The sequence below is a fragment of the Haematobia irritans genome, chromosome 5 (genome assembly GCF_050003625.1).
Source record: "Haematobia irritans isolate KBUSLIRL chromosome 5, ASM5000362v1, whole genome shotgun sequence".
Lineage (NCBI taxonomy): Eukaryota > Metazoa > Arthropoda > Insecta > Diptera > Muscidae > Haematobia > Haematobia irritans.
In genome coordinates, this window is record NC_134401.1 from 69,461,586 (window position 1) to 69,478,082 (window position 16,497).

The 16,497-nt window shown below is 39.5% G+C and overlaps 2 protein-coding genes and 1 long non-coding RNA gene across 3 annotated transcripts; all 3 read left to right on the top strand.

The window, feature by feature from the left end:
• Nucleotides 1-3,227: 3,227 nt before the first annotated feature.
• LOC142241247 (uncharacterized) lies at nt 3,228-4,479 on the top strand. Its single transcript, XR_012723546.1, has 2 exons — nt 3,228-4,170; nt 4,232-4,479. It is a non-coding gene; the product is annotated as an uncharacterized LOC142241247 (long non-coding RNA).
• Nucleotides 4,480-10,614: 6,135 nt separating this feature from the next.
• On the top strand, nt 10,615-12,643 carry LOC142239094 (uncharacterized). Its single transcript, XM_075310855.1, has 3 exons — nt 10,615-11,513; nt 11,583-12,425; nt 12,511-12,643. Exons 1-2 carry the CDS (start codon nt 11,048-11,050, stop codon nt 12,344-12,346), a joined length of 1,230 nt encoding a protein of 409 aa, XP_075166970.1. The 5' UTR covers nt 10,615-11,047; the 3' UTR covers nt 12,347-12,425; nt 12,511-12,643.
• A 2,587-nt stretch (nt 12,644-15,230) lies between these two features.
• Nucleotides 15,231-16,255, top strand: LOC142240444 (uncharacterized). Its single transcript, XM_075312147.1, has one exon. The coding sequence runs from the start codon at nt 15,271-15,273 to the stop codon at nt 16,081-16,083; it is 813 nt and encodes a 270-aa protein (XP_075168262.1). The 5' UTR covers nt 15,231-15,270; the 3' UTR covers nt 16,084-16,255.
• The last annotated feature ends 242 nt before the right edge of the window (nt 16,256-16,497 follow it).

Sequence of the window (16,497 nt, forward strand, 5' to 3'; positions counted from 1 at the left end):
CCCTATCCAATGGTGGTAGTTTTGGAACCCCGAACCGTTTTCGCACAGTGGTCTCATCTGTGTAAATTCACTCGGAAAATATTTTTCAATTCTCCGCTTTCTGAAATACTTTTCTTATGAAATTATTTCGAATTTGAAAAGTGCGCACTAAGACCTATCCAATGGTAGTAGTTTCGTTTTGGAACCCCGAACGGTTTTCGCACAGTGGCCCCGTTGATGTAAATTCAGTCAGAAAATATTTTTAAATTTTCCGCTTTCTGAAATACTTTTCTTATGAAATTATTTCGAATTTGAATAGGGTGCACTAACCCCTATCCAATGGTGGTAGTTTCGTTTTGGAACCCCGAACGGTTTTCGCACAATGGTCCCTTTTTTGTTAAACAAAATTTTAATTTTGCCGGTTTCTAAGTTATTTTTGTGATGAAATTTGTTCAAATTAAGGATACTCAGGTCCGTCTTTAACGAATTCTATCAAATTCCATTTAAAAATTATTAGCGATTTAAAAAAAATGATATATTTGTAAAATTAAATTCGAATTTAAAAAATTAAATTCGAATTTAAAATTGCTTTGAAGGTGCTGGTTTGTGTCTCGGCTAAGGCCTCTGCCGCAATTTTAAATTCGAATTTATCTTCACACACATAATAAAAACTTGATACATCTCTTTTGTTTTTTGTCCATTCTAGTAGGTATCATATGAAAGCTTATTCAATGCACTTTTATACGCAAAAATATTTAATTTAGTTTGGGAGATATAAATAAAAAAAGAAAATTTGTAACCTATTTTTTTATTATTTTCATTATATCTCAAAAAGTCTTCGATTATACCCTAATTTATACATAGCTTGAAAGCCTAGTATCTAGTCTTTCGATTGATGTACTACATGTATAGGTCCATTTTGAGCAAAGTTATGAGCTTTTATTCTGAGTAGAAAAATAATTGTTTTATTACTGAAATAATTTTTGTATGTTGTAAGTATTAACCCAAGGGGGAAAAGTGGCCGGCCGGACAGAGTCCAAAATGGGCTAACGCAGACCCAAGGAGGGAAAGTAGTCGGCCTTGGGCCGGGGTTTAAGACTTTCTCCTATGAGTCCAAAGTGGGCTAACGCAGACCCAAGGGGGGGAAAGTAGCCGGCCTTCGGTCGGGGTTTAAGACTTTCTCCTATGGACAGAATCCAAAGTGGGCTAACGCAGGCCCAAGGGGGGAAATGTAGCCGGCCGGACAGAGTCCAAAGTGGGCTAACGTGGACCCAAGGGGGGAGAGTAGCCGGCCTTCGGCCGGAGTTTAAGGCTTTCTCCTATGGATAGAGTCCAAAGTGGGTTAACGCAGACCCAAGGGGGGAAGGTAGACGGCCTTCGGCCGGGGTTTAAGACTTTCTCCTATGGACAGAGTCCAAAGTGGGCTAACGCAAACACAAGGGGAGAAAATATTTCAGTAATAATACATTTTTTTCTACTCAGAATAAAAACTCCATAACTTTGCTAAAAGTGGACTTATAAAGACATGTTGTACTGCAATCGAAAAGCCAGAATATAGGCTTTCAATCTATGTGTAAAGACTTTTTGAGATGTAACGAAAATAACAAAATAAATAGGGTAAACAGTTCTTTTTTTTATTTATATCCCCCAAACTAAATTAAATATTAAAAAAATATTTTTTGCGTATAAAAGTGCATTGTCAAAAGAGATATATCAAGTTTTTATTGACCCTTTGGAGGGCTATATCTCAAGACCCGGGTACTTCCCCCGGGTATGGGTCACTTTGTTGGAATCAGCCCACCGAATGACACGACATATATTAATTTTAAGCAATTCGGTGAGGGGCCATAAACTGCAGTTGAGCCCGTTTTTTTATATGGAGTATAACAGTTTTTCGTGCGAAAACGTGATCTTAGTACTAGGCTTAAGAAATACACGTAAAGGCCGGTACTATGTTTGTTGGCGCGAAAAAAGTTCCGCTAAATCATTCTTTCGCGTTTGAAAATGATAGTGTAGACAATATAATTTGAAGGAAAAACAGCCATTTTGGTACTTTTTTGCGTTTATTTCAGCGAAATATTATTGACAACATCAAATGTCAAAAAATGATTACATATACATACACCCAAAACATTTTGTTACTCATAATAGCAAAAATGTTTGCTAAAACAGCAGATTTTGTTTGCTGAAAAGGGACAGCAGTAGTTGTTTCAGCAAACATTCGTTAGTTGAAACAGCAAACATTTTTTACAGCTAAAATAGCAAACAAATGCTGCTGAATTAGCAAACGTGTTTGCTAAAAGCTTTTGACAAACATCGCTGCAGAAGCAGCAAACTGCGTTAACATTTTTACTGATATACAACTACAAATGTTTGTTGTCCCTGCAACATAATTTGTCGTTTTTAACGATATGTTGAAATGAAACCCACAAATCATTTAATACTATAACTTCTACATTTATAAAATGTGTGAAATAAATTGAATTCTATCGAAATATTGGAAGTTGAGTTGGAGTGTTGTCCAGGATTTATTTTCGTTTGTTTTTCTTCTTTGACCTTATACACGCGGACAAAACATAACAATCTGTAATGGAAAGAAGTAAAAAAGCAATTAGTAATTACACTAGTTTACACTAAAAATTACATTTGATTAGAGGTTGCTTTTTATGTATTTTCATCCACTGAATTCGAAAATAGAGGTTAAACATTTTGTAATGAAACAGTTTTTGAGATATCCTTATATTTTTAGTTTTTCGTCCATTTTTCATTAGAAAAATCATTTCTCGAGCTAAAAATGTACGATTATATCGTTATTGGTATTTAAATGCAAGGTATTGAGATGACGAATAAATGTGGATCTGTGATAAGTTAAGTGGTTAGGGAGCCACCGTGGTGCAATGGGTAGCATGCCCGCCTTGCATACACAAGGTCGTGGGTTCGATTCCTGCTTCGACCGAAAACAAAAAGTTTTTGAGCGGTGGATTATCCAACCTCAGTAATGCTGGTGACATTTCTGAGGGTTTCGAATCTTCTCTAAGTGGTTTCACTGCAATGTGGAACGCCGTTCGGAGTAGGCTATAACATGACAAAAAATTTACTTTTTTATGTATTTTACTCTTTTTTTATTTATAGGTATTGTATTGGACGATGTCATCAAAGTTGACCAATAAAATAGGTACTTTTATCACAAATCAAATTGATTCAAACTAAAAACATACATTATTCTCTTAAGGCCGTATTTAGTTGGCATTATTTCGCTAAAATAGCAAGGTTGTAATGGCTATCAACCCTCGAACGGAACGGACGTGTTTTTTAATATCGGATAAACTCATCGTAATAAGTACCTACTAAGAATTTCAAGTGTGGTGGATATTAAGCGAAATTCAAAGTCATCCACTGGGTTGCTTCAGGGCACAGTGGACGGGTATCGACTGGAGTTATAAATATGGGCAATGACCAAGAGTTAGGCCCAATTAGTCGACCTGTAGACGGGTCGACATGTGGCGACGCTTTGACAAATCGAACTTTTTCTAAGGTAACGACATCAAAAGGAGGTAATCTCTCACGAAAGAGATTCAAGGAATGTAGAAATGCTTTGTTTATCCTAAAGAAGTTAGGATCAGTCGACCCAAGCACGCTGTCGACTAAACAAAGCGATGAGCTGCCATCCTCCAAAAGGGATCAAAGATCGTTTGCCTCAGTTGCTAAAGACAACCTTGTGATGGCTATCATTAATAAAGGAGCATTGGACGGTATGGTTCCAAAGCAAAAATGGTGGGAAATTGAGAATGCTCTGTCTGTTTCAGCAAGTTTCCCGGCCCAGATCCTCGACACCAAGAGGCTGGTTGGTATCAAGGACGATTTAAGCTAGTCGCATTTGAGGACCAGTGGTCAACGCTGGTAGAAAAAAGGCGGTACGTGGCCATTACCGTTTGGTATTAATTGATGGTAGCGTTAACCAGTTACCTTCTAATTTTCATACCACTTTCTATTAAATCATTTACATCCGGTATTATTATGGTATTAACTACCACATAACCGTAGCATATGATATGTCGCCGTTGCTAAAATTAAGTGGTCGCCTTAGTAGTTTAGTTTGTTCACATAAAGTAAATAGACGCGTTAATTGCAATATTTCTTGGAAAACATGATGACTGAAAAAACTAAATTTGTGGATATAGCGAAGTATTCGTAAGTATAAACTGTTTTAGTATTATTAATGTTTACTAATTCGGAACCATTCTCTCATTAGATACGTAAGAGACATACAAAAGCTTTCCAAATCTCACAACAGACAGCTTGAGGCATGCAGAGCCTGTGATGGGACATAAAATTCAAAGAATAATTTTGCATGAAAAAAGCGGTGAAGTGTATGTACTATGTTTTTTATAAATGTATTAAAGGAAAAGTCATTGTTACTTGTGGTTTATTGAACTAATATTATAACAATAAATACCGGGTTTGTATTAAACCCAATACCGTTTTGGTTCTATTTTGTAATACCACACTGTTTATACATCAATAACTTAATGGTATAAATATTAATACCGCTTAGGTATTATTTTTAATACCATTTTGGTATTTTCATGCTTTGCGTACCGCCTGTACCGTTCGGTATTGATATTGTACCATACGGGGTTGGCTAACTATCAATAACGTACGGTTTCGATTTGAGCCCGTATGGTAATAATTTTTCTATGGGTGTATAGAATGTTTTAAAGCTGCTCTGATACTAATTGGTGAAGTTTGGGATGGAGCTGCTCTAGAGTTGGTCGAGAAGAAAGACATACCGGCTAGACCTAGAGCACATGCGTGGATACCTGCAAACCCTTCTGACCCTGAATCTATATTAAATATACTGAAACGATGCAATCCAGATCTTCCAACAGCTGATTGGAAAGTTGGCCGTTTGGATGAAGTGGATGGACCAAGATGGAATGCAGTGTTTATATTGAACACTCAGTCTTTGCCACATCTAGCAAAGTCCCAGGGCCGTGTATGTTATGGCTTTCATTATATGCAAATGAAGGTATATAAAAACTATCAGCTAAATGATTCAGAAATGGACAATCCTCTGTCTGAATCAGAAGTAAGCGGATCCTCTTGAGAAGTCGAGGGGAGGTTTCTACTGCCTCAGAACTCACCAAAGTTGCACCTATGGTTATTGCGAGAGTCACCGAAATCTCTGAAGAGGGCATTCTTGATGACTATTGAAGCGGCTGATGTGACGGTTGTTGAAAATCTCGATGGTCCTACGGGTCCTCCAGATAAATCTTCATCATTGTAAAGCTGCATGTGCTGCCTTAAAAGTTCTCCTGATGAAAGAGGACATAGACATAGTTCTTATTCAAGAACCATAAGTTAATAGAAACAAAATATGTGAATTAAGTACTCCGGGGTTCAAACTATTGCAGTATACTTGTAATAATGTAAATCGAGCCTGTATAATTGCTAAAAACGATCCTAAATTGTTTCTGCTTCCTTCAAAGTGCAATGCAGACACTGTCGTTGCCAATTTAGAAATAGCCAAATGCAAATATTGGGTATCTTCGGTCTACATGGGACATGACAGGGAGATGCCTCCATGTGCCGTTAAGACCTTAGTTGAGGAGTCACTGAAAACAAAGACGAAACTCATTATGGGATGCGATGCGAATGCGCATCATAGTATATGGGGAAGTAGTGATACTAATGCAAGGGGAGAGTCGCTAATAGTGTTTATTTTGCGTACTAATCTGGTAGTTTGCAACAAGGGAGATGCCCCAACCTTTTTCACTAAAAACAGGCAAGAGGTTTTGGACATCACCTTGCCCTCGCAAGAACTGAATGAAATGATATCTGAGTGGCAGGTTTTAAGTGAACACAGCTTCTCAGATCATCGCTACATCAGTTTCAAATTTGATGTTCATACCACCAAGACCATATTTCCGCCAAATGTTAGGACTGGAATAGGTATAGGGAATCGTTCAATATGATGATACCGGAAATAACAGAGACACATATGAGAAATGTGCAAGATATCGGACACGCAGTGGAGCGGATTACTAAGGCCTTCAACATCTCACTGAAAGCTGCATGCCCTAGAGGGAAGCCAAGGGGGGAAAATCGACCACCATGGTTGTCTACGGAATTAAGTAATATGAGGAAATCCAGCAGGAAGCACTTTAACAAGGCAAAGTCTACCAGAGCCCCTGAGGATTGGGACGCTTACAAGAAGAATCTGACAGGATACAAGCGATAACTGAGAAAGGCTCAGCATAACTCTTGGAATGATTACTGCAGCAGCATTGAGAATACGTCCGAGGCTTCCAGACTACGGAAGGTGGTAGCATCCACGAGCTCCGCTCTAGGTTTCATTAAATATCGGAGGGCAATTGGACAACGTCCAGTGAGGAGACGCTGGAGGTATTATTGGACACACATTTTCCTGGAAATCAGACGGTTGAACCAGGTTCTGGCGGTGCGACAGTGGCTCAGCGGTCGTTTCCTATCGAGGAAATTGTATCGGAAAGTAGAATAAGATGGGCGTTAAATAGCTTTGGACCATTCAAATCCCCCGGACCTGATGGAATTACTCCGGCGGAGTTACAAGCAGTGATTGACAAAATTATTCCCTGGTTGCCGGCGATATATAGGATGTATCAACTTATCATATATCCGAGGAAAGTGGAGGGAAACAAAAGTCGGGTATACCTAAAGCGGAAAAAGCCTCTCACTAGAGGGCGAAGGATTCCCGAGCAATCAGCTTATCCTCATTCCTACTTAAGACTCTGGAGAGGATGATAGATATTTATCTTAGAACTAGCATCGATTCAAGTTTGTTCTCGAAAGGACAGCATGCATACTCGAGGGGCAGGTCTACTGAGACCGCATTACATGAACTAGTCAGCTTTATTGAAAGCTCACTATCTGTCAAATAATACACAATCGTGGCGTTTCTAGACATCGAAGGGGCGTTCAATAATGTCCATCCGAGCTCGATATTAAATGGACTGACAACTCTGAATGTTGATCCAGGTATACTTAGGCTGTTAGACGAACTTCTAATAAAGAGGCGTATTTCAGCCACACTAGGGCAAGCAAACATACAAAGGTATGTGAACAGAGGCACTCCCCAAGGAGGAGTTCTATCACCTCTTCTTTGGAATGTTGCTATAAACAACCTTCTGGTTTCCCTAGAAAAAGAAAGGATAAAAGTGGTGGCATACGCAGATGATGTGGCGCTAGCAGTCAGGGGAAAATTCCCATCCACAATCAGAGATATTATTCAGAGGGCCCTCCAGATGACTGAGAAATGGGCGAAAGACAATGGTCTTGGTGTAAATCCTGCAAAGACAGAACTAGTCATGTACTGCAAAGATCGCAAAACTCCCACGGTTAGGCCCATTTCCTTAGGGGGTATTGAAATTCCCTTTGGTGAGTGTGCAAAATACCTTGGCGTTATTTTGGACAGGAAGCTGAACTTTAAGCTTAATATTGAAGAAAGGGCGAGAAAAGCAACGGTAGCTTTGTACTTGTGCAAAAAGTCAATAGGAAAAACGTGGGGACTAAAACCAAAAATTGTGCATTTGCTATACACGGCAGCGGTATAATGCTATATGGTGTTGTAGTCTGGTGGCCGGCACTTCACCAGCCAACAAGTTTATACAAAGTTCAGCGTATGGCGTGTTTGTGTATCTCAGGCGCATTCAGCAAGACAGGAGCAAATTCCCTTAATGTCATGCTGCATCTATTGCCTTTAGATATTTTGGCCAAACAGTCAGCTGCAACAACGGTTGTGCAGTTGCGCGAGATATCGCTGTGGTCAGAAAAAACTTACGGTCACTGTTTGGTCCTCAAAATTATGCCAGATGTGCCTAACGTAGTGGATTACACTTTGGCGAGTCCACTTTTCGATAAAAAGTTTGAGACTCTAATCCCCAACAGTGAGGCGTGGTGCACACAGACCCCGGGGAATAAAGAATATATAGATTTCTACACTGATGGCTCCAAATTGGATGGCCAAGTGGGTTTCGGGGTATATTCTAATGATCTGGAACTTCGAATAGCGAGTAGATTACCTAATCCCTGTAGTGTTTTTCAAGCTGAAATATTAGCAATAAGAGAGGTAGCGAATTATCTGAGAAGTAATGTTCCAAAAAATGTGGGCATTAATATATACTCAGACAGTCAACCTGCAATAAAATCCATGGACTCTGTGTTCCTCAACTCGAAAACGGCCATCGACTGCCGCAAATCTCTCAATGAGATGGTTGAGCAGTACAATATTCACCTAATATGGGTGCCTGGCCATAGGAACATACGGGGGAACTGCGAAGCGGATGAGTTGGCAAGGCAAGGGACTACTAGAATCTGTTGGTATGCCCCTGGCTACCTGCAAGCTCATGCTGTGTTAGAAGGCTGTTATGATGGCAAATGTTCGATGGGAGAATTGCAAGGGTTGTAACGAGACCAAGCAAATATTGCCCCATTTAAACTTAAACCGCACACTACACACAAAATTTTTTTTTGATTTCAATCACCAAAATCGCGGATTCAATCATTTTTTTAATTGAAATGTCTTCAATCACGAAAATGATAGTATCAATCACCCATTTTGATTGAAAACCAACACGATTTTTAATTAAAAATTTAGTTGACTTTTGTCACGGAATCAATTAATTGTGTGATTGAATCAATTAAAAACGTGATTGATTTTTAACACAAAATTCAATCACAGTTTTACTTGAATCAATTAAAATTTTAATTAATTTCGCGACAAAAATCAATCAACTATTTGATTCATTCAATTAAATAAATAATTGAAATTGGCTATAAATTTCGATCAAAAAATTTATATATTGCGACCCCAAAATCGTATTTAGTTTTATTTGAAATAAAAGAAAATATGTGTTTCTTATAAAACATATGCAATAGACAAATAAATTTGGTTTTTGTCATTTGTGTTTTGTTCTAACATAACTTACAAATACAATTACTATCAATAACAACTATAGGATGAAAAAATTAATTATATAAATCATTATCTTCCTTAAATTAATAACCATGTTAGCATGTTCCTTCTAATATGTAGATGCGCCTAGATTTCCAATAAATCAGCAGCCTGTAAGCTAAATTAGTTTTTCTGAAAGTAAACAGAATAATTCGAATTTAATTTTGTTCAAATAAAAATGTTAATTTTGTTAAACATTACCTTCATAGAATATCAAGTTCAATTCTTAGTTCCAGGTTGCAGATTTATAATCTTCTTTTGCAGTTGTAGTCTTTTAGCATAAAAAGGTGTATTAAGGAGCTCGGTAATTTAATTTTAGTAACAATTCCTTTCCAAAATATCCACACATTAAAATCGTCTATTAAAATTAAATCAAAGACAAAAATAATGGGAAAGCAATGTAATATTTGGTATTATATTGATGATACTTTGCAAATTCTAGAAATAGAAAAAATATAAATGGAAAATACAATTTTTTATTATTTTCGGATATTTTTCATATTTTTACATCCAAAAGAAAGAACTTTTTTACCATTACATAATTCAGCTCATTAGTTTATATACCAGATATACTGCACTCTACTTGGGTTCAAACTGAAAAAGGCAGGTAAAACAAAAATGCAATTTAATGCCAACGCCACTTCGCAACTTCAAGGAGAATCTTCCAGCAAACCCATACCGCTCTTGGTTTTAAGAAAACTAGGAGTGAACAAAATTTATAATTTTAAAAGATCAATACGGTAAACAATTTTTTATTGCAAACATATTCTTATATATTTGATAAAATGATAGAGTTGATTGGATTGATTGGTAAATTTCACGAAATAAAATTGATCACTAAAAGAAATGAATAAAAAATATATTATTTTAGTTCGCTTCAATGGATAACGGTATTCACATTTCACAATTTCTTACCTTCAATAAACGTAGATTGTTTTCCATTTTTACAATACCACAAACACAGGTAATTTCAAATGCGTTCTCTCATATATTTTTTTCAAACTTTTACCACGTGGCCGTTTGTTGTTGCACACTTTATTTATTTCAACCCTTTGCTATGATTTGTTGTTGCGTTCAAAATATTTATGCACACATTTTGAATGCAGCAGACAGAATGTCGCCAATCATGTTTTTCAATTTACGCGAAAAACAAAAACTCAACTGTTCGTTACGAGTTACTTCCACAGACTGATCTCTCCATCATACATTGTTGAATACTATACCCATTCTCTTTTTTTTTCTTCTTCTTCTTCTTCTTCTGAAGTTAGAGGTGTTTGTTTCGCGGTAGCTCCGTATTTTCTATAAAAATTAAGTAGTTCTTGTGTAATTTACGGACCCAAAGGGTAATCAATCTAATATTGAAACGTTTGTGAACCGTAAAAAAGTGAAGCTTGGTAAGTTCACCCACTTTATCAGGAAATAACAGACTTGTTAGATTGTCGCACAGATTTTTTTTTTTCTGTTGCCTTTGTCCTTTATTTTGTTGTTCTACGAGGAATTTGTTTTTGTTTCTCATTGTTCTTCTTTCTCAACACTCTAGCACTCACTATCACTTGGTTTTTACACGATTGATTTCCACTCCCCTGTCACTTCGTTTGTCCCTCTTGTTGTTCCTATTTACACATATTTTATTTATATATCTTTTTCTTTTCTTCTCCATTTTTGTCTTTTCACCAACTTTATACATACATATATATAAATCTTTTTTTTATCTTTTCTTTTCATCAACTTTAACTTTTGTATACACCTCTTTGTATTTGTTTTCTTCTTACTTCAATTTCAATCAAAGCTGTTGTTTTCCTACTTTTCTCCTTATTTGTTTACTACTTTGTTTCTCTTTCTTCATTTTTCTCCTTTGACTTGATTAAACTGTATTTGTATCTGGCAATGCCAGCATATGATGTCCGGAGATATGTTTAATAATCATATGTACATTGTATTTCACTACTCGCCGATAGATGGCGCTGATATTGATAGTAGGTGTGTTCGCGTCTCATGACTATTAGCGTAGTATTAGTCCTCCTTCTTTTCTATAGTTTAAGTTTTTTCCCCTTTTTACGGACAATTTAGATCGAAATGAGTGAAAATCGTAGCATGAGATCTAATGAAACTTTTGGAGACGATACGGCTTCAAATGCGTCATCAACTTCTTCGAAGTCGTCTTTGAAGAATGCGAGATTGTGCATTCGTAGACTGTCAAAGAAGGACACACTGTCCGAGATGGAGACCGTGCGACTGACGAACGCAAAAAGGTTGGTCGAGGAGCACCAGAGACGCATGGAGGGCTCGGTAAGACAAGCATCGACCAGTGTGACTGGGTCGCTGGTGCAGGCGATGAGGGATGTGGAGGTAGACGCCGAAGATCGGTCAGACGGCATTTCATCGTCTGATTCCTTCTTCTTTCTAAGGGTTAAAGAGGCCTTTAGATTGAAGCAGAAATTAGCGGGAAAGGCAGATATGTCTGAGAACGACAAAAGGCGTCTACTTAAGGCAAATGATACGATAAAGAAGTGGGAGCTCACAAACAAGGAGATCATGGAAGGTAATATGAAATATAAAAATGAGTATGGCCCTATATTGAACTTTCGCCCAACCACTTGCGCCGACTTAGCCATAGCTGAAGAGGGAAGCAAGAAAAGTAGGGTAGATGAGCCAAGCTCGTCTTCCCTCCACCAGGATAGGGGAAAGATAGATAGTACCGAGATATTGTGTGCGTCCAGTCCATTAGAGGCCTCGAAAGGAATGCCGAGCCTAGCTCGAAATCCCGCCGAGAAATCTAATGGATCTAAAATTCCGGTAGAGGATGTGTCACTAAACCCTGACTCCGAGGAAATTGGACGCCACAAGAGGAACAGAACTAAGGACACGAATTCCACAGAGGTCACTATGGTCAAAAAACCCCGAAAGGACCAAGGGAAGAATTTGTATAATGAGGGCTGTATAAAGGTGGCCATAGTGGATGATTCAAACAGGGACAGGAAGATAACGGAAGAAAATTGGAGGATACTTGAAAGTAAACTACTATTTGAGGTATCGGAAAGGATTCGCCAAGAGGAGGACGATGCACCTTTCTTTGGCAACATACAGTCAAAGCAGGGGCATAAAATCCTACACTGCAAGACGGTGGAAACCCTTGCTTGGCTGAAGGGAGCCATAGAGGGCTTGCAACTGTGGGAGGGAGCTAAACTGAAAGTCATTCCCGAAGAGGAGGTGAAGACACAACCCAGAGTGAGGGTCTTCATAACGGGGCCCATTTTGCCGCAAGACCGCCTACTGGGGTTGCTAAAGGCCCAAAATAAGAGTAACTACCCAACAGATGACTGGGCGATATTGAAAATGGAACTCGGAGACTTTGGAGAGGCTAGAGACGAATAGCCATCGATTCAGCGTAGGCCTTAGCAGCGCTATTGTAAGACCTATCAAGGGAGCGGAGGAGAGATTAAAAACAGGCCCTGTAAGTAAATGATGCTGAAAGTACTTCAAGTAAATTTGCATCATTGTGAACTGGCTTCAAATAATCTTATCCTCCATTTACTTAGGAACGAAATAGATATCGCCCTGGTGCAGGAACCATGGACAAATAAAGGAGCGGTGATGGGACTGGAGCATAGTAATTATAATCAATTTCATGCCAATTTAAATAAAATAAGGACCTGTATCTTGGTACAAAAGGATTTAAAGTGTTTCTTTTTGAATCAATTCTGTGATAGAGATCAGACAGCGCTGATAATAAGTATTGGGGCGAGGCAATTAGTTGTGGCATCGGCCTACTTTTCGCATGATGATGATATCATGCCACCACCTCGTATTGTGAGGGAACTGGTGAGATATTGTAAGGAAAAAAACAGGGATTTTATAATTGGTTGTGATGCGAACTCTCACCACGAATTATGGGCAAGTACAGATACGAATTCCAGAGGAGAGAGTCTTATGGAGTACTTTCTTGAGAATCAGATAGTGGTGCATAACCCAGGAAAGGCACATACTTTCGAAACCCGTACGCGAAGAGAGGTGCTCGACCTGACATTCGGCAATCTTAGCAGCAAAATTGCAGTATCGGACTGGAAAGTGTCCAAGGAGATGAGCTACTCGGACCATAAATATATAGAATTCAGGTTAGGAACAGGATATAAGAAAATTGCTGACGAATTCAGAAACCCAAGAAGGATAAATTGGAACAAATTCCGGCAGCATTTGTTAAATGCGCCGACTTTTGATATGGAAAAAGTGATTGCCGGACCCGACGACATTGAAAAGGCGGCTAATGATTTGGAACACAAGCTGTCAAGATCCTTTGTCAAGTCATGCCCCATCAGTCGACCACGTAACAAAAGGCACCAAGCCTGGTGGAACAAGGATCTTATGAACATCAGAAAGAAATCTAGGAAATTGTTTAATGTGGCCAAGAAAAACGACAATGAACAGGCATGGAATGATTATAAGGAATGTCTGAAAGAGTACAAAAAGGAAACAAGAAAGGCGAAAAGGAACGATTTCATCCGGGTGATAGAGGAACTTTCTAATATAAAGGATACTGCAAGATTACGGAAACTTTTATCGAAACAGCCTAAGTTTAGTGGGAATTTACAGAAACCAGATGGAACATGGACTGAATCACCAGTAGAAACACTAGAGATGCTACTTGACACGCATTTTCCAGAGTGTGAGTTAAACATGGCATCGGATCCGTGCAGTTTTAAAGTTTTTGAGGGAGGAAGAGAGGAGGCCTCTGATATTATCACCAGACGAAGCATAAAGTGGGCAATAAATAGTTTTGGTCCTTATAAGTCTCCGGGACTAGACCGGATATATCCGTGTATGCTGCAGGAGTCTTTCGACATCCTGGGGGACACTTATGTGGGACTTTTCAGGGCGTCATTGGAGCACGGGTACATACCGAGGGCTTGGCGAAGAGTCAAAGTTATTTTTATCCCCAAAGCTGGTAGAATAGTACACGGAACAGCCAAGGACTTCAGACCTATCAGCCTGACATCTTTCTTATTGAAGACTCTAGAGAGAGTCTTGGACAACCACCTAAGGAATAAATTGGATAAGAAACTGTCAAACTGCCAACATGCATATTTGAAGGGTAAATCGGTTGAATCTGCACTACATTCTGTAGTGCATTATATTGAGAAATCCATAGCATACGGAGAATATACATTAGCGGCTTTTCTGGACATTGAAGGTGCCTTCAATAACACAAAAATCGAGAAAGTAGTACTTGCTCTGGAGAGAAATGGTATTAGCAGTGCCGTAACGAACTGGATTGAGGCAATGCTACGCCATAGGAACATCGTAGCTGAATTGGCAGACTACAACCGACAAGCAACTACTACAAGAGGGCTTCCTCAGGGAGGAGTGATATCACCTGTGCTCTGGCTGATTATAGTGGATGAGATTCTTAGCGCCCTGAGTAATAGGGGCATAAAAGTGGTGGCGTACGCGGATGACATCGTCATAATGGTCTCAGGTAAATTCTTGGATACGATCTCGGACGTAATGAGCGAGTCGCTGAAGTCTCTAGCGGAATGGGCTAGTGGTGGTGGACTGGGAGTAAATCCAAGAAAAACGGATTTGGTGCTCTTTACAAGGAAAAAGAGACTGGTCGGTTACAAAGATCCGGAATTTCAGGGCACGAGATTGACACTCTCGAAATCGGCACGTTATCTGGGGATTGTACTGGACTCGAGGCTAGATTGGCTAGAGAACGTAGCGGATCGTATGAAGAAGACTTATGCGGCGTTATACGCGTGTCAGAAGCTCGTTGGGGAGCGATGGGGGATGAAACCGGCCCTTTTCAACTGGCTATACACAGCTGTAATAAGGCCAGTAGCGGTATATGGATGTCATGTCTGGTGGCCCATCACTAACCATCACAATCATATACAGAGATTGGGCAGGATAAATAGAACGGCTCTTATCTATATGACCGGGGCGATGAGGACAACGGCCACAGCCGCACTGGAGGTATTGATGGGGATAATTCCATTGGACCTGCATATAAGGATGGGGATGAAACCGGCCCTTTTCAACTGGCTATACACAGCTGTAATAAGGCCAGTAGGAAGACCGCGGAGGTCAAACTGACCAGACTGAAGGGCCTGGACTCTTTGGAGAGCACGAGCTGCAGACACACGGAACTGATATCGTACGCCGGACGCCATATAAGAACGGACCATATGGCGCCATGGCATATGTTTGAGAGTGACCTGGACTCAATTATACCGAGCGTTGAGGACTGGGACGTAAACAGGATACACTTTGGGAGTCTCAACATTTATACTGACGGCTCTAAAATGACAGAAGGTGTAGGCAGCGGAATATACTGCAAGGAGTTGGGACTTAAGGAGTCCTTCAAGTTGGACGAACAATGTAGCATTTTCCAGGCCGAGATATTTGCTATTGCAAAAGCTGCAGAACTTATATCGATGAGGCCGCTATTTAGATGCGATATCAGCATTTTCATCGATAGTCAGGCAGCTATTAAGGCCCTGGGCAATACGAACATAAGGTCGAAGGTAGTCAGCCGCTGTCGTAGAGAGCTTAAGGTTCTCACTGAACAGCATAATGTAACTCTGTGCTGGGTACCTGGACATTATGGCATAGAGGGGAATGAAGAGGCAGATATACTGGCTAAGGAAGGCGCAAGTAGTACGGAAAGCGTCATTTCGGACGTTTTTCCTCCGCTCTCTTTGTTTATTTACAGGATCAAGGGCAAATATGAAGGTTTATGGAAGAGACGTTGGGCTTCTTCTGTTGGATGTGAACAAACCAAATTGATGTGGGATGACAATAATACTAGGAACTCTGAGGTCTTGATGTCATTACAGAGGGAGGATGTAAGGTCTATGATAGGCATCATAACGGGACACAACACCTTGGGGAAACATATGGTAAGGATAGGCCTAGCAAGTGATGATATTTGTAGGTGGTGTCTGGACCCCGATGCTACGGAGGACTCTTTTCACTTCCTGTGCCAGTGTCCAGCACTATCTTTCAGAAGAAACAAGATACTCGGCTCTTATTTCTTTCAGACTTTGACCGACTTGCGAGAATGCAGCCTGAGGAATATCCTCGTCTTCATCAAGTCTTCGGGGTGGAGGAGCTAGGCGCTTCCAAGGATACACTATCATACAATGGACTCATTCCGGCCAGAAGATGACGGACACGTGGAGGAGAAGGAAAAAGAAGTTTAGAGGAATCACAATGGACCAACTATGGTCTAAGTGGACACAAACCCGCTAGTTCGGATTGGTGTCAACCTCCATAACCTAACCTAACCTAACCTATACCCATTCTCTTGTTCTCTTTTTGCTCTTTCCATTGCTCAACATTATTCAGTTTCAATCACAAAGGTGATTGGATCAATCACATGTGTAATTGGAAACGGAAAAAAATTTCAATCACGTTTGTAATTGAAAATTGTTTCCGAATTGATTAACAAATTGATTGAATCAATCAATATTTTAATTGGAAACGTAACAAATATCAATCATTTTTTCAATTGGTTTTTATTCGGATTT